The sequence below is a fragment of the Plectropomus leopardus genome, chromosome 22, assembly GCF_026936395.1.
Source record: "Plectropomus leopardus strain MGB_pleo_1.0 chromosome 22, ASM2693639v1, whole genome shotgun sequence".
In the NCBI taxonomy this organism is placed as follows: Eukaryota; Metazoa; Chordata; class Actinopteri; order Perciformes; family Serranidae; genus Plectropomus; species Plectropomus leopardus.
The window spans coordinates 2,910,584-2,932,574 of record NC_142197.1 but is presented as its reverse complement, the minus strand read 5'-3'; the positions used below and the strand labels follow the sequence as shown (position 1 = coordinate 2,932,574).

The following is a 21,991-nucleotide window of genomic DNA, read 5'->3' as shown; positions in this document are numbered from 1 at the left end:
TCATCAGTTTCATCACCTCGCTGTCTCACGTCTTCATGTGTTTTATTTTGAAATACTCAAAGCTTATGATGCCAAAGAAGGAGTTTGAGTTGTTCAAGGTAGGGCGACCTGTGACGAGAGTTTTTAGAGTGCAGTGTTTCCCAGATTTTACAAAAGTAGCTTTTAATGAACTTAAGTGTGCTTTGCTGTGGACTTTTATTTTTAAAGGAACAGTCTCACATTTGGGAACAAATGAGGCTCCAATGCTAACGGCTGCTAAAACAACAGCGTCTTCTTTTTTTTTTTCGCGCGTTTTTACACGTGTTCAGGAGACAACATACAACACGTGAGTCAGAAACAGTTTTCTCTTTTTTGGATAGCAGTTTTTACTTTTATGGTATTTCTAGGATTTTAGGACGTTTCTAGGATTTAAGTTTATTTCAAGGATTTTAGGACGTTTCTAGGAATTTAAAATGTTTCTTGGATTTTTGGACATTTCTAAAACTTTAGGATGTTTCTCAGATTTAAGGACGTTTTTAGGGTTTTATCTTGTTTCATAGATTTCAGCACATTTTAAGGATTTTAGTACGTTTCTAAGATTTTAAGGCAATTCTAGGCTTTTAAGACATTTTTAACTTATTTCTTAGGTTTTAGTGCATTTCTAGGATTTCAGCTTATTTCTTGGATTTTAGTACATTTCTAACATTTTAGGACGTTTCCCAGATTTTAGAACATTTTTATCTTGTGTTTTGGATTTAAGGACATTTTTAGGACTTTAGCATGTTTCTCAGATTTTAGCACATTTCTAAGACTTTAGTACATTTGTAGGATTTAAGGGCAAATCTAGGTTTTTAAGATGTTTCCTAGATTTTAGGACATTTCTAGGATTTTAGCATGTTTTTAGGATTTTAGGATATTTCCAGGATTTTACCACATTTCTAGTATTTCAGTACGATTCTAGGATGTTCCTGGATTTTAGGACATTAGTGTCCTAGGTGGACCTGTCGGGGGTGTGGGGGATCCTCCTCTGACACTTTTTTGATCAACAGACTCTATTTTGATGCAGTTTTATGCTCTCTGACATCTTATGGAGACTGAAAGTACAAAAACATTTCCCAGTGTGAATCACTTCATGTGTCAGTGGGCCATAAGTTGCGTATCGTTATATAGTTGTACTTGTATTACTTTATAGTTATACTTGTTGTGAGTTTTGCTGCCTGCAGTATTTCAGCTAAACTAAACAAGGTACGTCCTGGATCTCAAATCGGGTTTTTGGTGAAATGTATTTTCTGAATGTCAGACTGTTCCTTTAAGTGTATTTTAGAGTTTCAGCTACACGTTTAGTTGATCTAGTTTAGCGGATACTTTGAGTACGTTTATTTGATTTCATTGCGGTGAGTCTTCTGCTGTGAAAACCACATTTTGTTTCATCATCACTGTTTTTTGTTTTGTTTCATCATCACTGTTTTTTGTTTTGTTTCATTTCACGTTTCCAGCAATTACTGGGAGAGTTGAACGAGGTAAACAACACGAGTTTAGACGTTGAACTTCACATATTTCAGGTTTAGAGGTTTGAGTGCCGTCTGTGAATATTTGGACGAGGACACGTTTATTGTTGTTTTAAATCAGCACTTTAAACCCAAAATAAAACATCTCAACGTCTCCACCTGTCCTCCACCCGTCAGAAGCAGACCACCAGGACAGACTACATCCCCAGTAAACCGGTGGCGACTCCGATGCCTCCGGTTCCCACGCCGCCCCCTCCAGCCCCCACCAGGCTCCCCACGCCGCCGCTGCCTCCTCCGGCCGCCGAGCCCCCAAAGCCGGTCGCCGCCGCCGCCGGCAGCAGCAGCAGCGCCGTCAGCCGCCAGAACAGCATCACGTCCAGCGACAACGGCAGCGTCACCACGAGAGACAACAACAACCAGAGGCCTCTGTCCGTCAACCGTGAGTCTGAACCCGAGACGCTCAGTCTGCAGCCACGACGTCAGTCTGCACAACCAAATACAATATTCTCGTCATCAAACGTCTCCTTTATCAAGTTGTTTTTGTTTGTAGTTTTAAATTTTGTTTTTAATTTCCTAATTTATTTTGTAAACTCCTTTTTGTATCCAAAACGTAAAATAAAGTGACAATATTTTGAAAAAACAGATTTAATTTAGAATACGTAACGTTTGAAATTAGGTGAAAAAAAAATTCAAATTGAAATTATAATTTTGGTAATAAAATTATAATATTTCAACAAAAGTCAAAGTTCTGAAGTTGTAATATTTGGAGAAAATGTGATATTTTAAAAAAAAGTGTTGAAAATTGTAATATTTTGAAAGTAAATTGTAATATTTTGGAAGTAAGCTGAATTAAAAGTACTTTATAAAATGACAGTATTGAGAGAAAAATGCTGCTTTAAAAACAAAACATCGTGTTATATAATATTATAATATAATATATAATATTACGATATTCTTTCACAGTTTTTTCTTTCTTTGAGGGGCGCCAACAGTAATAATTCACTTTATCTGATAATCAGAAAACTCTCAGAACTAAAGCAGCTTGTGGTGATTCAGTTTTCGTCTCGTTCTTGTTTTTCGTGCCTCCTGCAGGCAGGAAATCCAACATGGAGGAGGTCCAGGACGAGCTGATGCACAGACTGACTTTAGGTCGCAGCGCTCAGAAGAAGTTTCAGGTTCCCGCTCGCGGCGGCAGCGGCGGCGGCAGCGGCGGCGGCGTTGGCCTGCCGGCCAACAGCATCACCTACGACTCATCACCCGACGACGTCAAGGCGTGGTTAGAGGCCAAAGGCTTCAGCCCCGTGTGAGTACCAACACACAGTCTGTTACTTCAATCTGGTACTGTCGTAGTTTTTATGTAATATTTTCACGGCAGGTCAAAATTATAAAATACAAAATCAGAATAATGAAATTATTAAAAAACTCATAAATCATCAAAATAATGACTGATGTCAAATACTGAAAGACTTGGAGATTAAAAAAAAATTAAAATCAAGAGATACTGAGTCATTTTGTTTGAAATCATGAATATTCCACCTTTATTCGTGTTATATTATATTTATAGGATTTGCATTTTAAGTGTATTATATTGTAATTTGAGCAGCTGGACGTCCAAATTTCCCATTCAGGGCTGAATAAAATATCTTCTAGTTATTCTGATTTTTTTATGGAAGCAAATTAATACCATAATAATTTAACACTGAGAGGCAATTAATTATCACACTGTAAAATGTAATAATACCCACCGAATACTTAATTTAAATTGTAATAATACTGCGTTTATGGCATTTGAATATTTCCCTTTGAAAAAAGTCCAGTTTATTTTTTTAAGTTTTAGTGATTCAGAGTTGTATGATGTCAAAAACTTGATTTTGGGAAAAAAAACTTAAACTCGAATTAAATTAAACGTTAATTATTTATTAGTTGTTAAGTCTTTGTTCAGTTATTTGTAAAATTCAATTAATTATGGCCTTTTTTGGCCTCCATAAAACCTCAGTTTACTGAGATCTTCAAAAAAGGTACAAAGAAAATCTAAGACACTGAAGAAGCGCACCAGAGAGCAATCTGTCCAGGTGTGTGTGTGTGTGTGTGTGTGTGTGTGTGTGTGTGTGTGTGTGTGTGTGTGTGTGTGTGTGTGTGTGTGTGTGTGTGTGTGTGTGTTGTATCAGACCTGACGGTGTGTGTGTTTCCTGCGTGCAGCACCATCACCAGCCTCGGCGTCCTGACCGGCGCTCAGCTGTTTTCTCTCAACAAAGAGGAGCTGAAGACGGTTTGTCCCGACGACGGCGCTCGAGTCTTCAGTCAGGTCACCGTCCAGAAGGCCGCGCTGGAGGTGAGTGTCACAGGTCGCACATGACGTCATCGACGCCAAAAACACCTCAAAACTTAAATCTGATTTTTTTGCTCTCATTCTGCCGCCACAAAACTTTCCATTTTCAAATTTAACTCGTAGAAAATCCTTTAAAGACTTTTTTGGCGACATAAATAAATAAAGTTTTCTGAATATGAATGTCGAGAAAAAAATGAATAGTTAAATATTCGTACCGAATAGCCAAATCCTACTCAACATAGTGTGTTTGGACGCTGTAGTGTGTGCGTGTGTGTGTGTGTGTGTGTCTGTGTGTGTGTGTGTGTGTGTGTGTGTGCGTGCGTGTGGACGCTGCAGGTGTGTGTGTGTGTGTGTGTGTGTGTGTGTGTGTGTGTGTGTGTGTGTGTGTGTGTGTGTGTGTGTGGACGCTGCCGGTGTGTGTGTGCGTGCGGTCGTGCGTGCGCGTGTGTGTGTAGATGCTGCCGGTGTGTGTATGTGTGTGTGTGTGTGTGCGTGCGTGCGTGTGTGTGTGTGCATGCATGTGTGTGTGGACACTGCAGGTGTGTGTGTGTGCGTGCGTGTGTGTGGACGCTGCAGGTGTGTGTGCGTGTGTGTGTGTAGATGCTGCAGGTGTGTGTGCGTGTGTGTGTGTGGACGCTGCAGGTGTGTGTGTGGATTTGCGTGCGCGTGTGCGTAGAGCGTCGTTTTCTGTCTCGGAGCTTTTGTCCCCGGCTCTGCCAAGGTCTGGTGTGTGTGGTGTCTGTTTCCACCTGCAGGTTTTCTTCTGAGCCTCCTTTGATCTTCTGACTCTGTTCCCACGTTCGTTCAGGTATCGTGTTCACAAACGGACGTTCACCGCGTCGCTCTGTTGGACAGATTTAAAGGAACAACACCCGAAAAATTTTGTGAAGCCGACACCGTCGGATTAAGACTCATCGTTTTTTTTGTTATTAAAAAGAGAAAAATGAATAAAGTGTATAAAGAGCAGAGACGAGACTCAAGAAAAATCAAGAAAGACTTTTGATTTAACGTTGACTTTAACTCCGCTGACTCGGACTTGGAAAGACTCGACGTCCTGCTGCTCGGCTCGGGACTTGTTGGTCTTCACTTTGACTTGGAACTGGATTTTGGACTTGCAGGTCTCGATTTTGGACTTGTAGCACAATGTCCTTGTCTCGTCTCTGCGTTAACACTTTTTAAATTGGCTCAATTTATTTATTTTTTCAAAAACATGAGAAAAAGGCAGAGAGCAAGTGAGCCAAAATTAAGCAAAAAAACATAATTTAAAAAAAATACAAAAAATAGTAAAATAAATAAATAAAGGAAAAGTTTTTTTTTTTAAAGTAAAAATCCAACAAACAAGGAAATTACCTTAAAAAATGCTTAAAATTCTGAAATGTAAATAATTTTTAATATATATAAGAAATTTTCTTCTTGCTTTTTAAAAATATTTTTTGAAACCTAATAATTTCTTACAAAAAGTAGAACATTTCTTATCTAGTCGCTCGTTGCCTTTTTTCTAATAAAAGACCAAAATAAAACATGAAAATGATGAGTCTCACTCAAAGTCCGTTTTTTTCCCAAAGCACCTCAGAAGGTGTTTGTGTGAATTTTAATTTAATTTGATTTAATTGAATAATTATTAATTTCCTGAATCTGTCCGTCAGAACGAAGCTGGACGTTTCATGCGTAGACGCATTTTAAGGTAGCGCCAGTATTCGTATTCCCGCTGTGGCTGTACAGTAAGTCCCCCTTAAAGTCCCTGAATGAGCTCCAAAATGTTCCACTTCCTGTTGACCTCTGACCCCGCCCCCTGGAATGAGCCGTTAACAGAGAAATTTGTGTTTTTTGTGCTACTTTAGCTTTGATTAGCCGTCTGCTAATCGCACAGATTGCTGCATCATGTGTCACTTTTATTACCAGCTTTACCTCCAAAACCCAAAAATCGACCTAATTTACCGTCAGCGACTGTAGGAACGTTTCACCTGCAGCTGCTCGCACAGAGACGTCCGCAAAGCACTCGACTTAATTATCAATAAATACAAAATAAAAATGAAATAAATACTATTAATAATAGTTAATTCAATAAATAAATAAAATGATAAAAAAAATGTATCTTTTTTAAAAAAAAAATTTAAAAATTTTTTTAAAAAGCTAAAATACATTCAGAATTATTTTATTCTTTTACATTTCTGTGTAATAAATGTAGAAATTTAGAAGTTGGTAAATTTTAGAGATAAAGCAAATCAGACAGAAATAATGTCTCACTTAACAAAATAAATTTAGTTTGCACTTAAATGTTTATTTCTATGTTCCTTTCAATTTCCTGTTACTCGTTATTCTCTGTACTAATCCTGCTGTCAACAAGATTTCAAAGCATTTATTTTATTCATATATTTATTTATTCAGTTATTTATTTTTTATTATTATTTTTCAACCATATTAATCCTTCTCTCAACAAAACTGTAATTATTTATTTATTTTTCTGCATTTTTTTAAATCTTTGTTTTTATTAATTTATTTTTTTATTTATTATTATTTTTCCTTGTACTAATTCTGCTTTCAACAAAAAAAATCAGGATTTTTACATATATTTATTTATTAAGTCAAATGTATTTTTGCATTTATTTTATGTATTTATTTAATGTTTTGTCCTCCATACCAATCATGCTTTCAGCATTTTTCTAATTATTTTAATATTTATTTGTAAGTTTTTCATAAGACTTTCTTTTTTTTTCAATATTTTATTTTCACTTTCAATTTTATAACAATAACAGGACAGAACATGTCACAATACAATGCATTGTTATAATTATTATATAATTATAATATTATCTTTATTATGGCTGCCAGTTTTCAAAATTGTCTCTCAGACATTATTACACTTATTATTCACGCATTCAGACGTGTCTTCGTCTCTGTGGACGTAAAACGGCACTGAGCCGAAAAAGGTCCCAAATTCTCAAAAACATTTGGCTCTTCATGCAGACGCAGTTTTTCCATCCGTGTGACGTTTGAGTCGTGTCTCTGCAGCGGAGCAGAGCTCTGTGCGGCCAGTTTGAGGAAACACGTAGAAGCGCTCAGTTACCCAGCATGCCCCCTGACTCCAGCAGCCGACTCACTCTGTAGTTTTGTTGATGCTCTTTGCAGCTCGCAGCGGCGGCAGTCGCCAGCAGGCTTCCTGAGGTCGGTCCGGGCCGCTGGCTGCAGGTTACGTGGAGCGTTTTAACCATCGAACCGCAGCCAGCGCCGCTCGACTCTGAGCGACCAGAAGATTTTCTTTGCTGATAAAATCTTCTGATTTCCAGGAGGAAAGAGTCCGCAGAGACGCTCAGTAGATTGCTGGCAGAGACGCTCAGTCGCTTCACAAACAGAAAAACTCAAATTATTCACTTTGTATTTTGTTTTTCTCGTCTAACCTGCAGTTTGTCTTCTCTGCTCTGTTTCCTCCCCGATGCCCTCACCTCTCTGGACGCTCTGTCCCTCTGTCTGTCTCTGTTTTCTTGTCTTTTGTCCGTCTGTGGTGTCTTTGCGTCTCCAGAAGAGTTCAGGCTCTGAGCTTCAGGAGATCATGAGGAGGCGGCAGGAGAAACTGGCAGCCAGCACCTGTGATTCAGGGGTGGAGTCTTTTGACGAAGGCAGCACCCACTGAGCTCCACGCGGCTCCTCCCTTCCTCCCTTCCTCCCTCCTTCCATCCTTCCCTCCCTTCCTCCTTCCTTCCTTCCTTCCTCCCTCCCTTCCTCCTTCCCTCATTCCCTCCCTCCTTCCCTTCCTTCCTTCCTTCCTTCCTCCCTCCTTTCCTCCCTCCTCCCTCATTCCCTCCCTTCCTCCTTCCTTCCTTCCTCCCTCCCTCCTCCCTCCCTCTCTACTTTCCCCCTTTATGTCACTTTTATTTTTTCAAACTGCAGCCTGCTGTTTTCTCGCACTCTTTGATCCTCAGGCGGCGGCCGACCACGCTGAGTTTTTGGAGATCATGCGGCGCAGGCAGGAGCTCCTCAGCTCGTCTCCGTGAAAACAAAACAAAACAAAAAAAAGGACCAGACGACAGACTTTTTTTTCTTTTTTTTTGGGGACTGAAATTCAAAAACAGAGAAAATTCTGCCATGTTTGCCTGACGTTCATGTGAACACTTTTTTGGACTTTTTGGAGGATTTTTTTTTTGTAAAAAGTGAAGAAAAGCTGCTCAGTAGCTGATTTTCCAAAGCGAAGCCTCTCAGTATTAAAGTTTGGAGAACAGCTGATTTTCAGTTTGTGCCTCTCACTCAGAGCCGCACCCATTCATCTGTTATTAATGTCCCAAAAATGAATCTGCAACTATTTTGATCATTTTTCAGGCAGAAATGCCAGAAACATGAGGATCTGCTCTCCTTGGTCTCTTATTATTGTAAATTGAATCATTTTGGGGTTCGTAAATGTTGGCGGACAAATCGAGTCAATCAATCCCAAAATAATATTTTGTGCGAACAATTTACTATCTACGATTTTTTCACTCAAGATACTCTCTGGAAATACGGCTGAATTAAATTTTGAGTCCTGAAAGGTGATTTTCTTTTTTTTTATTATTATTTTTTCTTTTTTTGTTTGTTTTTTTTAATCTTGTGTCCTCAAGATAATCAACTAAATGCACAAAATAAAATTTAAAAAATCACCTTTTGGGACTTTATAGGCTCCGACTTTGAGAATTAGAAAATAAAACTGAGGAAATTGTTGCTGATCAACCATCAATATTTTTTAAACGATCGTCGATATTTATCTGACGTCAAACGCTGTAACTTTGGTGTGATGACGCTCAACGAGAGGCACAAACTGGGCCCGCTGATCACTGACGGGTCGACGGTTTGTGCAGAAACTAAACGAAGTGAATGTTGAATATATTGATCTAGTGAGCACATTAACAGACTGATGATAAATATTAACTGTACAGTTCAGATTTTTTTTGGCCAAGAACATGATGATATTCATAGTCTATGATCTTTATTTTATGGTTATATCAAAAGTTTGATGACATTAATATAATTGATAATAGAACTGATTGACTGAAAAACAAGAAAAGAGTTTTTTTTCTTGAAATGCACAATAACTTTATTAAAATGTCTAATTTATGGACATCGTGAGATTTAGAGTTAGAGACAAAATTAGATTTTTTTTTAGATGTTATTAGATTTGGCGATCAGCATTTTTTGCACAATTATGACGAAAATGAAAATGTTTCTGAGCTGAAGGCGAATGAAGAATCAAAAAACCTGGAAAATGATTCAGAATCAATGTGATTTTTTTTTTTTTAACGGCTGTAAAAATGTGTTTTGGTTTTTTTTTTGTTCAAATGTTAAACACTGAAACGAATGTAGTCTGCTGACTCAGCGATTCTCCCACTTTAAACATGATGAATGTGTTTTTTTCAGGCTCCGCCCACAGCGACAGGTAGCCTCATGTCGTCCCGTCAGTCACCTGACATCATCACGTGTTGACCAACGTTATGCTGCAATTAATCGCAAATACAACGTCGATAATCCCGTCAGTTTTCCCCGAATTCAGATCGAAGTGCGTCCCCGTTCGACCATCAGCAAACTGATATTTGTTACAAACTAACGTCACTTTTCTGCCGACGCAATATTTAAACTTTCAAACTTTCTTTGGAAAACAGAGAAAAACAATGAGAAAGAAATATTGTAAAAATGAGCAACTCACAAACAAAAAGAGACAAAAGATTTATTTAAAAAAGGCAAATTTTACAGCCAGACTCTGTGGACGTACAAGCTCATAAACTCACTCTGCAACTCGGTTATTTTTGTTTTTTCAGGCGTCGTTTGGCGGATAAAGCGGTCAGCGAAGACTCTGTCACTCTGCATGAAAAACAAAACCACGCTGCCGTCGTCACGTCGGTGTGATCTGACTGACGGGACAAAATACCAAACTTTTGTTCAGTGGGAGTTTTGTTTATTTTTGTAAACCGTAAATTCTCAAATAGTTGCATCAGTGGCGGAGAGGCGGGACTTCAGCTCTCATTTCCACCGTAACCAAAAAAAAAAAACCCAAAACCTCCTCTTTGTAATTCTGAATATTTCTGCAGAGTCGCGTCAAACTCACCGCTCAAAAACTGTTTCACTCACGAATCATTTCGGTCCTTTTCTGCTCTGAAGCTTTTTTCTGTGAAAGTCAGCTCGATACAGACCAGTGAGAAAGAACGATTTTGATAATAAAAACTAAACAAACAAGCAAATCTGCTCTGAGAACTGAATTAAACTGAACTGAAAAATAAATACAAACTTAAAAAAATCAGTAAACTTAAAAGAAAATTGTAAAACTGCAGCAAATCTGATAAAAAAATGTTTTAAAAAACTATTTTAAGGTGATAAAGTGCTAAAAAGTTAACAAGATTATTACCTAAAAATTCTAAGAAAATATTTAATGGAGGAAAAAAAAAATGCTCTTTTTTCTAAATAAAAATTATTATTTTATCTGAATTTTGAGAGAAAGAAATCACAGGAAAAAAATTGACAAGGTTATTATCTCGAAATTCTCAGAAAAGATTTAACTGAGAAAAAATCTGCTTTTGTTTTTCTAAGCTAAATTAAAGAGATTATTTTCTCTGAATTTTGAGAAAAATATTCCTAAAAAAGGGGTAAGATTATTATGTTGAAATTAAGAGAAAAATCTGTTCATGATCACAGTTAATGATCTTGTAAATTATTGTTTGAAAAATATTTTTTCCCTTAAAAAAAATCTTAAAATACTGGTAAAATAATCTCATCAATTCCGAAAAATATAAGATTTTTTTTTTACATTTTGGCAGCAGTAAAAATTAGTTTAATTTGAGTAAAAGTGGAGGAAATAATTTCAAAATGAAACAGCGTATGGCACGACTCTTTTGTTCTGTGCACTATTTTATTTTATTATTTTATTTGTTTTTTTTTTACTTGTTCGTGCTGGTCACAAAACGCCTCAGAATCTGTCTTTATTTTTAAAAAACTGCTGTTAATTGAGGATTTACGGTAAACTCTTCATCTGTAAATTTTTCCTTAAGCAACCGAAAACTGTTCAGAATCTGGAAAAACGCTAGAAAAAACAATATCAGTAAGCAAAAAAAAGATTTCTACACAAACTAATAACACGACTGTTTTTTGATCAGTTTCTTCCGAATAGCCTGAAGCACCAGATCGTCCTCTAGCTGGAGAAAACCTTATAATATATATATATATAAATAATATGTATACGCTTTCATACGAGATGTACAAAAATCAGCAGTACATTCTTTACTCACTGTGGCATCGATTGATTGTATTACTTTTGTTTTTCCACGTATGCACTTAAGTTTCTCGGCCACGCTCGTGGTCGCGTGTAAAGGACGTAAACGGTGGAAAAACGCAGATTTGTCGTCTGAACTGTAGCAGAACACTGTATTTACGCTGACGATGACTAAAGCCGAGTAGTTTGTCGATGAGAGTGAAGTTTCTGTGTTTAGTGAACTGTCCTCGTACCCAAACAGTTCTAGAAGCCAATCAGAAGGAAAAAGACGTTAGCGGGAATTCACAAAAAAGTATTTGTACGTGTATAGTTTTCATGGTGCCTTTTCCATATAAATCTGCTCATTCTGCAATAAAACATTTATGAAAATCAGTTCGTCGTCACTGATTTTTTTTTTTTTTTTTTTACTCAGTCTGCTGTAAATTTCTCACAGTATCAAACCTATTTTTTTTAATTTTATTTTTTATTTTGACATATTTTATTGCTCATTTTTTAAAAATGTTTTATCAAACCTTTTTTGATGCTGCAGACACATTTTTGTCAAACATGAAAAACATTTGGCTCTGAGTATTTGGTAAGTTTCACTACTTTGCTTTCTTTCTACTTCAGTAAAATAGATTTAAATTATAATTTTTAATCTGACTGTTTAAAAACTTGAAATATTTGACATTAAATACATAAAAAACAACGTATTGAATCATTGATAATTCACTCTCTATACTAGCATACTTATTTTACCAGCGTATATTTTACTTTTGTCTGACCAAAAGAAGTTTCATTGGGCTTAAATCACAAAATTCTCTTTTTATTTCTCTTTATGTTTGGAGTGAGCTAAACGGCAGATTTCAGAGAGATTGTACACAAATATTTCACCACTTTTTCTCACAATGTCAAATACACAATTGTTTAAAAAAAAAAGAGGAATTGATATTTTTTAATAGAAATTTGAAGTTTGCACAAATTGCAGTTGTGCAAAATATAAATTTGGGCTTCATAATCTAAAAATTTACTGTATAAAATAATAGTGTTGCAATACTAAGTTTTACTATTTGCTTCTGTATCTTAAAGGCAGTAAAGTAGCTGCATAAATACTGTGATCACGGAGTACCTGGTGGCTCAGTGGATGACTGTGGGTTCGATTCCAGTGTGATCATGAAAATCGGTTTTGGTATTGTAACAGATATATTTTGGGAATATCAAATTCGAATCAAAATATCTTATTTTATTTAAATATTTCAGTATTACTCAGTAGTTTGCCACTCATGTAGTAACCTAATAATTGTTGGATATATTGAAAATAATCTTTTATTATCATTATTATTATTTATCTGAAACTGAAAAAGAAATTTGTGATTATTTTGGTAGCAGTTCATTTTAATAAAATAATAATAAAATAATTTTATAATAACTAAATAAAATGATAAAATAATTTAAATATGGAATAAAAAAAAATTAAACATAGGAATCATGTCATTAATGAATCCTGAAACGCGACAAATGTAATTGCAACATTTTATTTTGTTCCAACACACACACACACATTAAAACTCTGTGACGACGATCTGAGTTTTGAGATCGTCCCTCAAATTTTAAGTGACACAATGCACAAGAATGGCACCAATGACGTACAAGTTTGACTGGACGCACACTAAGCAAGAGAAAGAATCGTAGAAGAGTGTACAGTGCTGAGCTTCCCCACATTGTCTTCAGGTTTTCTGTCAGTTTTTTAATCTTGTAAATCTTTTGTTTTTTTTGCGTTTCTCCAACAGACCGCTTCACCGTGTCGACGATGAGTCTCTGAACCGCCGCAGTGACGGGAGAACTTCTGGCTCAGGTAATGATGATTCACATATACAACAACTTTTAAAAAACAAACCTCTAAAGCAACATTTCCACGAGAATTACTTTGTAATGACGAGTAGAAACAGAATATTAAGCAGTAGTAGTATGTACAGTACATTTGATATCTAATAGTGAGATGTAACTTATTTCAGATCGAGTGGCGACCGAACCAGCTGATCGGTAAAGACTTCAGGTGTTTGAACCACAAGGCCACGAGTCATTTTTACAAGTCAACACTGAAGTGTCCAACGGCCTTTTTTACACACATTCATTGATCTTTTCCTTTTTTTTCAAATTTAGGAATTTGGATCACAGGGTGTGGTCAAAATAACACAAACAGAAGTTAGAGACGGCTTTTCTTTTTGTTAAATTTGAGCATTTCAGGTGCAATCAACTGTTTTTAAAAATTACAACAACTTTTGGAAATTCTTTAAAATTTTTAAAAATTTTGGGGTGTGCAAGATAGTTTTTTTTTATTTTAAGGTGACATGTAAAATATCTTTTAAAATTACAACAGCTTAAGGAAATGATTTAAATTTTGTAAAAATTTAGGGGCGTGCAAGATAATTGGGGTTTTTTTTAGGTAATGTGTCAAATATCTTTTAAAATTAATTAAATACTGTTGGACGTTTTACAGAAATTTGTGATCATAACAAAAAATTAATTTTGTTAATTTTTAATATTTGAGGTGATATCAATTGTTTTAAAAATACAACAACTTTTGGAAATTATTTAAAATTTTGTGATAATTTAGGCATGCATGATATTTTTTTTAGTAATCAAGGAGATGAATCACATTTCTTGCAAACTTCTGGAAGTTCTACAAAAATGTTTGATCTTGACAAGAAACAGCTTTTCATTTTATCAAATTTCAGTATTTGAGGTGATATCAATTGTTTTTAAAATTACAACTACTTTAGGAAATTTTTCAAAAATCTTGCAATAATAAAAAATTGGGGTGTGCAAGATAACATTTTAGTATTCAAGGCAATGTATCGAAATTTCTCTTAAAATTAGCACAACTTTTGGACATTTTACAAAAAATTGCAATCATTAAGTATACAGTACAATCAAACTATTTTGAGATATAAACAAAAACTGGAATACCAAATTTTAGCTTCATAACAAATGCATGTTGGCCATTTTCCAAATTAGTTTTTATAATTATATATTATATATAATTATTTTTTTGGACATATTTGGTTGTAATTACAGTTGTGATGATTCCCAAATGTTTGGATTTTTAATTTAATAACTAATTTGTCATTATGTTGCTAATTTCTATATAATGTACACTTTAGTTTAAGCAAAATTATTATTTGAGACAACTTTAAATACTGATGTATTTGAGAAGTAAAACAAAACTTGCTTTATTAAGACAAACTTTTAAGTTAAAGTTGGTTTTTTTGCAAATTGTATTGATAATCTGAACTTACATTGACCCTTTGCAAACACAGTGCAAAAAAACAGAAGAAAATAATTGATATTTGTTAGATATTTTTAAACTGCTGGAAAACATGTTTGTATAACACTGAGTTTTGGTTTTATATTAAGTTAAATAATAATAATAATATTTTTTTTGATCAGATGTGGATTGTTGGGCGTAAATCTAAAAGTATGAATAAATTGTTAAAATTTAGATGTGGTCTTATATCGATATCTCCTCCGTGTGAGGATCCCAAAAGAAAAGCCTGCTGAACTCTGCTTTTATTTTGGCGACGCCCTGCAGATCCTGAATGGAGTGTAAAAGTTTGGGTTGAATGAGGTCGGCCACTCTCATCTGCTCAGTAGACATTCTCTACAGTCAAAAGGAAGTGAAAAACGTGGAGTTTCTTTTGCCCTTCAAGTCAAATGTTAAGTAAAAAGATGGAAAATGACTAAATAGCTGTAAATAAGTTGACTGACAGACTGATGCTTCAGAAAATGGCTCGGTAACAATTTTCTGTTAAGTATTTAAGACGGAGATTTTCAGTCGGCCCGAGCCGAGATCAAACCGAGCGCCTCAAGGCAACATCAGGTTTCACTGTTCGTTTTTTAAATCAGAATTTAGTGTTTTTCATGTTTGCGCTCCCTGATTTTGGCCTTAAGGATTTACACGTTTTAATGGTATCATCCTCAAACACGAAACGGAAATACAAAAATTATTACCAAATCTAGCATCTCTAACTTTCGGTGGTTCATTTTGTGATCATAACAAATTTTAGCAGCACTAAACGATGTTTTGGTGTTTGGGATGTAATATATAATAACCATCACTTTTTTGAGTTTACACCAAATTTATCTGTCCTAAACAAAAGTTTGCTGATATCTAATTTTACCAAATAATCAAAATATTTCACATGTGCAATATCAAATTTGGGGCTTTTAACTTTTTTCAAATTTTGGGATTATCACCAATTTGATGGGATTCATCGAGGTACAATATTAATATTTTTTACTGTAAAAGAAACATTTTTATTCACGAACTTGTCTACACTTTGTAATCGAATCAAATTTAGGCAGCACAATACAGTTGGAGGGTGTTACACCACCACAGACAAAAACTTTGAATAACTCTTTTCAAATTTGGGGAATATAAACTTCAACTATTGTGGACTCGGTTCCACACGTTGGAATTACAACACATTTTGTTGGATTGCCAGAAGAATCAAAATTTGGGGCTATAATAAAAAAGCAGGGAACGTGACATTTTTTGTTTTTTCATTGAGGTGCAAAACTAAGATTTTCCACTGTAAAAGACACATTTTGTAATTCAGACATTTTTTTTCAAATTATTGAATTTGGGATTTCTAACCTAAAATTACTGGGGACTCAGTACCACATACTGAAATTGTAACACATTTTATTGGGGGACACAAAATTTACTGCAGAATCAAAATAACGTCTTAAAACTTTCAAAAGCAGGGAGCGTAACATTTGTTGCTTTTGTTCATCGTTTTTTCAGTGTAGGCTAAATTATATTTGGGTCCGTATTTTCAGTTTAAAATCGTGAATTGAAGAGAACAGTTGCGCTGAGAGATATCCGAACTGCTCCTGGCGGCTCAGAAAGGCTCGGGCCGACCTGCAGATATGTTTGTCATTTCCCACATTCAACAGAAAGGTAAACTTGATATCAGGTGTTGATATAACGTCTTCGTAGTTTTGGCAGTTCGACTGAGTAAAAGTCCGTCTTCTGTCTTCAACTATTGTCCGATATGATCCGTTTGCTTGTTTCCAAACAGGATTGTTGCAGCCAATGAGATCCTGAACCTCAGCGGGTCTCCGGTAGTCTACAGTTAATTCTACGTCTTCAGATCGAGATCCTCCGTTAGAAAGCGCCCACAGGACGGGACGGATATCGAGCGGCATGGCTGCGCAGTAAGTCCTCCGCAGTCACGAGCAGCAGCAGAAAGTCTTCCCTTCTTCTGTCAGCAGGTCAGGCAGCTCCGAGGCCTCAGTGCAAATACGAACTACAGCTCTACAACCACAGTCTCTAATCCGGCCTCCGACACGCCCGACAGCGACGGGACGGCACAAGGCGCTCGCGTTTCCACGGAAAGGCGTTCGTTCCCTTCAACCGTTTTGTGCCCTTTAGTTCTTGTGCAGACCCAGCAAACATTCAGACGTTTAACAGCTGATTCCTCGAGGAAAAAGTCTAGTCGAGCAGCATTTTATTAAAGTGTACCGAATATTTTCTGAACCGCAGCAGAAATGTTCCCAATTTTTCACCAACGATGATGAATGATTTTTTTTTTTTTTTTTTACCAAAGTTTTTCGAACACGTCAAAAAAAAACAACAGACGTTCGGAAAGCTACTTCAAGCATGCTTAATGTTTTTAGTGTTTAAAAGTAAACAAACTCATACGTTAAAAATCTGCTTCAACGCGTCAAAATGTTGTGCTCATTTTCCAGAAGTTGGCTCTTCGTTGAATGCTTGCTGGGCTCCTTCGGTGAACGTTGTCTGTGCAGCAGTCCTGGCAGTTAGTTAGCGTGTTAGAGGGACGTCTTTTAGTCTCTTGTTCGGTTTGTTTGGCAGTGAGCGTCGTTTACCGCCTTCGACTCTGACTTTGCAAAAAGCCAGGAAAGCTGCACTCTGCGGGACGGTGAAAACTATCGATGATGCTAAAAACTATAAAGAATGATAAGTTACTTTCGAAGCGGAGGAAGAGGCCAGTGTGCTTGCTGGTTTTTTCAGCTACTCCTGAGATTAAAAAAAGAAATAAAATGAAAAACAGCTGACTCAGTTACACCTTCTCGTTGCCTCAACGAGGACAGACACGGTGTAGACATCCAATCACGGGTCGGAGCTCGTTAACCTCCGACTCCTCCCACCCCACGTTGACGCGAGTCAGTCCAGTTCAGAGGGCAGGGTTGTGGTTCAACATGTTGGTCAGTCAGTGAAAGCTCCTTAAGGCAAAACTCCATCCCATGCTTTAACACCAATTCAAACAAAAAACTGGATTCTATTTTTTTGTCAAGATGCTCCGCTGTTTTGTTTTTTCACACAGATGATGAAGCGGATATTCTTCTGCAGAGAATGGATGCCTGAAGCAAAGGAGGCTGGTTGGGTTCGCAGCCTGTGAGACAAGAGAGACAAAAAACGGTGAGTTTTCTTTTTTTCCACAGTTACTAGAATTTTGTTGCTTTTTATTGACATATTGCTTTATGACTTTTACTGGTATTGTTTTGTGGCTGTAAATCGCCTCCGTCATTCAAATATTTTAGCTTGATGCCTTGATGCCTTTTTTTTCTTTTGAGTTTTACTCTGTCCCCAAAGCAGCGTCACGTCTTATTAAAGATAACACACCAGGCATTTGTTTATGTATGTAAAGTCAAACAGGGAGGGAAGATCACCTCCAAAAATCATTTAAAAAACGTCATACGATAGTATGTTTTAAAAAAAAAATATCATAAAAAACATTATAGGATTGCATGTCCTCATTATAAAATTGTCATGGTATAGTATGTCGTCCAAAAACTAAACATCATACTATTGTAAACCATCAAAAAATCATTAAAAAAACATAGTATGTTGTCCTAAAATCACAAAAAGCGACATAGAATATAGTATGTTGCCTCAAAATCATAAAAAATGACAGTATTGTTCGTCACTGAACACACTTGACGATTCAGGTTTCATGAGATTATACTTAACTTACTTAAGTTACTTAACTTAATACGCCATTCGATACTACAAATCTGAAACAAAAGCGTTCTCAACGATTCTGTCGATATGTTTTACTATGACGCTTTTCCTCATGCTATAGTATGATTATTTTCGACATTTGAAATGATGACTTTCTTAGTCAATTTTTCTACATGTTATACTATGACGCCTCTCGCAGCTATACTATGCAGTTTTCAGCCAATTCTTGACAGAATATTTTGACATTTTTTCACATACTATATTGTGTCTTTTTCAGCCGTTTATTCGACATGCCATGTAATTACGTTTTGGGAGGGGAAATACTATAGTGTGTCCACTTTTGACTAGTCCCATAATTTAGTGTCAGAAAAAATCATGACTTGGTATGTCAAAAAAATGGATGAAAACTGCATAATATAGTAAGACCAGACAAGTCAAAGCATAGAAAGTTGCAAAAACAGCCAAAAACACCATAATACAGCATTTCGAAAAAATGACCCTAAAATCAAGGCTATAGTATGGCAAAAATGTCAAAAAAGGGCGCGTCCCAAGAGCAACTAAAAATAGCTTAAAACAGCATTAAATAGCGTGCTGAAACATGCCATAGCATAGAAATGTTCAATAAAGGCCAAAAACAACATAATTCGGCAAGTTGAAAAAATGACCCAAAATGCAAGGCTATAGTATGGCAAAAATGTCAAAAAAGGACCCGTCCCAAAAAACGCTTAAAAAAGCTTAAAACTGCATTAAATAGCGCGCTGAAACATGCCATAGCATAGCAAGTTTCAAAAAAGGCCAAAAACAACATAATGCGGTAAGTCGAAAAAATGACCTGAAAAGCAAGGCTATAGTATGGCAAAAATGTCAAAAAATGACAAATCCCAAAAACAGCTGAAAATTGCTTAAAACAGCATTAAATAGCGCCCTGACACACGCTATAGCATAGAAAGTTGCAAAAACAGCCAAAAACACAATAATACAGTAAGTCGAACAACATACGCGAAAAGCAAGGCTATTGTATGGCAAAAATGTCAAAAAATGACAAATCCCAAAAACAACTGAAAATAGCTTAAAACAGCATTAAATAGCGTGCTAAAACACGCCATAGCATAGAAAGTTTCAAAAACGTACAAAAACACAATAATATGGCAAGTTGAAAAAATGACCCGAAAAGCAAGGCTATAGTATGGCAAAAATGTCAAAAAATGACAAATCCCAAAAACAGCTGAAAATTGCTTAAAACAGCATTAAATAGCGCGCTGACACACGCTATAGCATAGAAAGTTGCAAAAACAGCCAAAAACACAATAATACGGCAAGTCGAACAACATACGCGAAAAGCAAGGCTATAGTATGGCAAAAATATCAAAAAAGGACCCGTCCCAAAAAACGCTGAAAATAGCTTAAAACACAATTAAATAGCGCGCTGAAACACGCCCATAGCATAGAAAGTTGCAAAAACGTACAAAAACACAATAATACGGCAAGTTGAAAAAATGACCCGAAAAGCAAGGCTATAGTATGGCAAAAATATCAAAAAAGGACCCGTCCCAAAAAACGCTGAAAATAGCTTAAAACACAATTAAATAGCGTGCTGAAACACGCCATAGCATAGAAAGTTGCAATAACGTACAAAAACACAATAATACGGCAAGTTGAAAAAATGACCCGAAAAGCAAGGCTATAGTATGGCAAAAATGTCAAAAAAGGACAAATCCCAAAAACAGCTGAAAATAGCCTAAAACTGCATTAAATAGCCTTCTGAAACACGCCATAGCATAGAAAGTTTCGTAAAAAACGCCAAAAACACAATAATAGAGCAAGTTGAAAAAATGACCTGAAAAGCAAGGCTATAGTATGGCAAAAATGTCAAAAAAGGGCCCGTCCCGAAAAATGCTGAAAATAGCTTAAAACAGCATTAAATAGCGCGCTGACACACGCTATAGCATAGAAAGTTGCAAAAACAGCCAAAAACACAATAATACGGCAAGTCAAACAACATACGCGAAAAGCAAGGCTATAGTATGGCAAAATGTCAAAAAGGCACGTCCAAAAACAGCTGAAAATAGCCTAAAACAGCATTAAATAGCGCTGAAACACGCCATAGCATAGAAAGTTTCAAAAGGCCAAAACAACATAATTCGAAGTCGAAAAAATGACCCGAAAAGCAAGGCTATAGTATGGCAAAAATATCAAAAAAGGACCCGTCCCAAAAAACACTGAAAATAGCTTAAAACACAATTAAATAGCTTAAAACACAATTAAATAGCGCGCTGAAACACGCCATAGCATAGAAAGTTTCAAAAAAGGCCAAAAACAACATAATACGGTAAGTCGAAAAAATGACCCGAAAAGCAAGGCTATAGTATGGCAAAAATATCAAAAAAGGACAAATCCCAAAAACAGCTGAAAATATCTTAAAACAGCATTAAATAGCGTGCTGAAACACGCCATAGCATAGAAAGTTGCAATAACGTACAAAAACACAATAATACGACAAGTTGAAAAAATGACCCGAAAAGCAAGGCTATAGTATGGCAAAAATGTCAAAAAATGATAAATCCCAAAAACAACTGAAAATAGCTTAAAACAGCATTAAATAGCGCGCTGAAACACGCCATAGCATAGAAAGTTTCAAAAAAGGCCAAAAATAACATAATTCGGGAAGTCGAAAAAATGACCCGAAAAGCAAGGCTATAGTATGGCAAAAATGTCAAAAAAGGGCACGTCCCAAAAACAGCTGAAAATAGCTTAAAACAGCATTAAATAGCGCGCTGAAACACACCATAGCATAGAAAGTTTCAAAAAAGGCCAAAAATAACATAATTCGGGAAGTCGAAAAAATGACCCGAAAAGCAAGGCTATAGTATGGCAAAAATGTCAAAAAAGGGTGCGTCCCAAAAAACACTGAAAATAGCTTAAAACTGCATTAAATGGCGTGCTGAAACACGCCATAGCATAGAAAGTTGCAAAAACGTACAAAAACACAATACCGCAAGTTGGAAAAAATTACCCGAAAAGCAAGGCTATAGTATGGCAAAAATGTCAAAAAAGGGCCCGTCCCGAAAAATGCTGAAAATAGCTTAAAACAGCATTAAATAGCGCACTGACACACGCTATAGCATAGAAAGTTGCAAAAACGTACAAAAACACAATAATACGGCAAGTCGAACAACATACGCGAAAAGCAAGGCTATAGTATGGCAAAAATGTCAAAAAATGACAAATCCCAAAAACAACTGAAAATAGCTTAAAACAGCATTAAGTACCGTGCTAAAACATGCCATAGCATAGAAAGTTGCAAAAACGTACAAAAACACAATAATACGGCAAGTTGGAAAAAATGACCCGAAAAGCAAGGCTATAGTATGGCAAAAATGTCAAAAAAGGACCCGTCCCGAAAAACGCTGAAAATAGCTTAAAACTGCATTAAATAGCGTGTTGAAACACGCCATAGCATAGCAATTTTCAAAAAAAGCCAAAAACAACATAATTCGGAAAGTCGAAAAAATGACCCGAAAAGCAAGGCTATAGTATGGCAAAAATGTCAAAAAAGGGCACGTCCCAAAAACAGCTGAAAATAGCCTAAAACAGCATTAAATAGCGTGCTAAAACACGGCATAGCATAGAAAGTTGCAAAAACGTACAAAAACACAATAATACAGTAAGTCGAACAACATACGCGAAAAGCAAGGCTATTGTATGGAAAAAATGTCAAAAAATGACAAATCCCAAAAACAACTGAAAATAGCTTAAAACAGCATTAAATAGCGTGCTAAAACACGCCATAGCATAGAAAGTTTCAAAAACGTACAAAAACACAATAATATGGCAAGTTGAAAAAATGACCCGAAAAGCAAGGCTATAGTATGGCAAAAATGTCAAAAAATGACAAATCCCAAAAACAGCTGAAAATTGCTTAAAACAGCATTAAATAGCGCGCTGACACACGCTATAGCATAGAAAGTTGCAAAAACAGCCAA

General features: G+C 36.0%; 2 protein-coding genes across 14 annotated transcripts in view; one reads left to right on the top strand and one right to left on the bottom strand.

The window, feature by feature from the left end:
- The window catches only part of eps8a (EGFR pathway substrate 8a, signaling adaptor), a 47,605-nt gene extending 36,192 nt beyond the window's left edge, over positions 1-11,413 (top strand). For 5 of the 10 annotated variants that reach the window (XM_088072550.1, XM_088072556.1, XM_088072551.1 and 2 more), the window contains exons 18-23: positions 63-98; positions 1,476-1,499; positions 1,665-1,926; positions 2,580-2,790; positions 3,687-3,819; positions 7,337-11,413. In XM_088072550.1, coding sequence (XP_087928676.1) covers positions 63-98; positions 1,476-1,499; positions 1,665-1,926; positions 2,580-2,790; positions 3,687-3,819; positions 7,337-7,447 — 777 coding nt within the window. In that variant the 3' untranslated portion in view covers positions 7,448-11,413. Of the gene's footprint in view, positions 1-62; positions 99-1,475; positions 1,500-1,664; positions 1,927-2,579; positions 2,791-3,686; positions 4,625-7,336 lie in introns of all 10 variants that reach the window. The other 5 variants (XM_088072557.1, XM_088072553.1, XM_088072554.1 and 2 more) reach the window with 4 other exon arrangements.
- A 1,128-nt stretch (positions 11,414-12,541) lies between these two features.
- ptpro (protein tyrosine phosphatase receptor type O) overlaps positions 12,542-21,991 on the bottom strand; it is an 88,974-nt gene continuing 79,524 nt past the window's right edge. For all 4 annotated transcript variants that reach the window (XM_088072545.1, XM_088072546.1, XM_088072547.1 and 1 more), the window contains one exon: positions 12,542-17,439. The gene's annotated coding sequence lies outside the window, so the exon portion shown is untranslated. The remainder of the gene's footprint in view (positions 17,440-21,991) is intronic.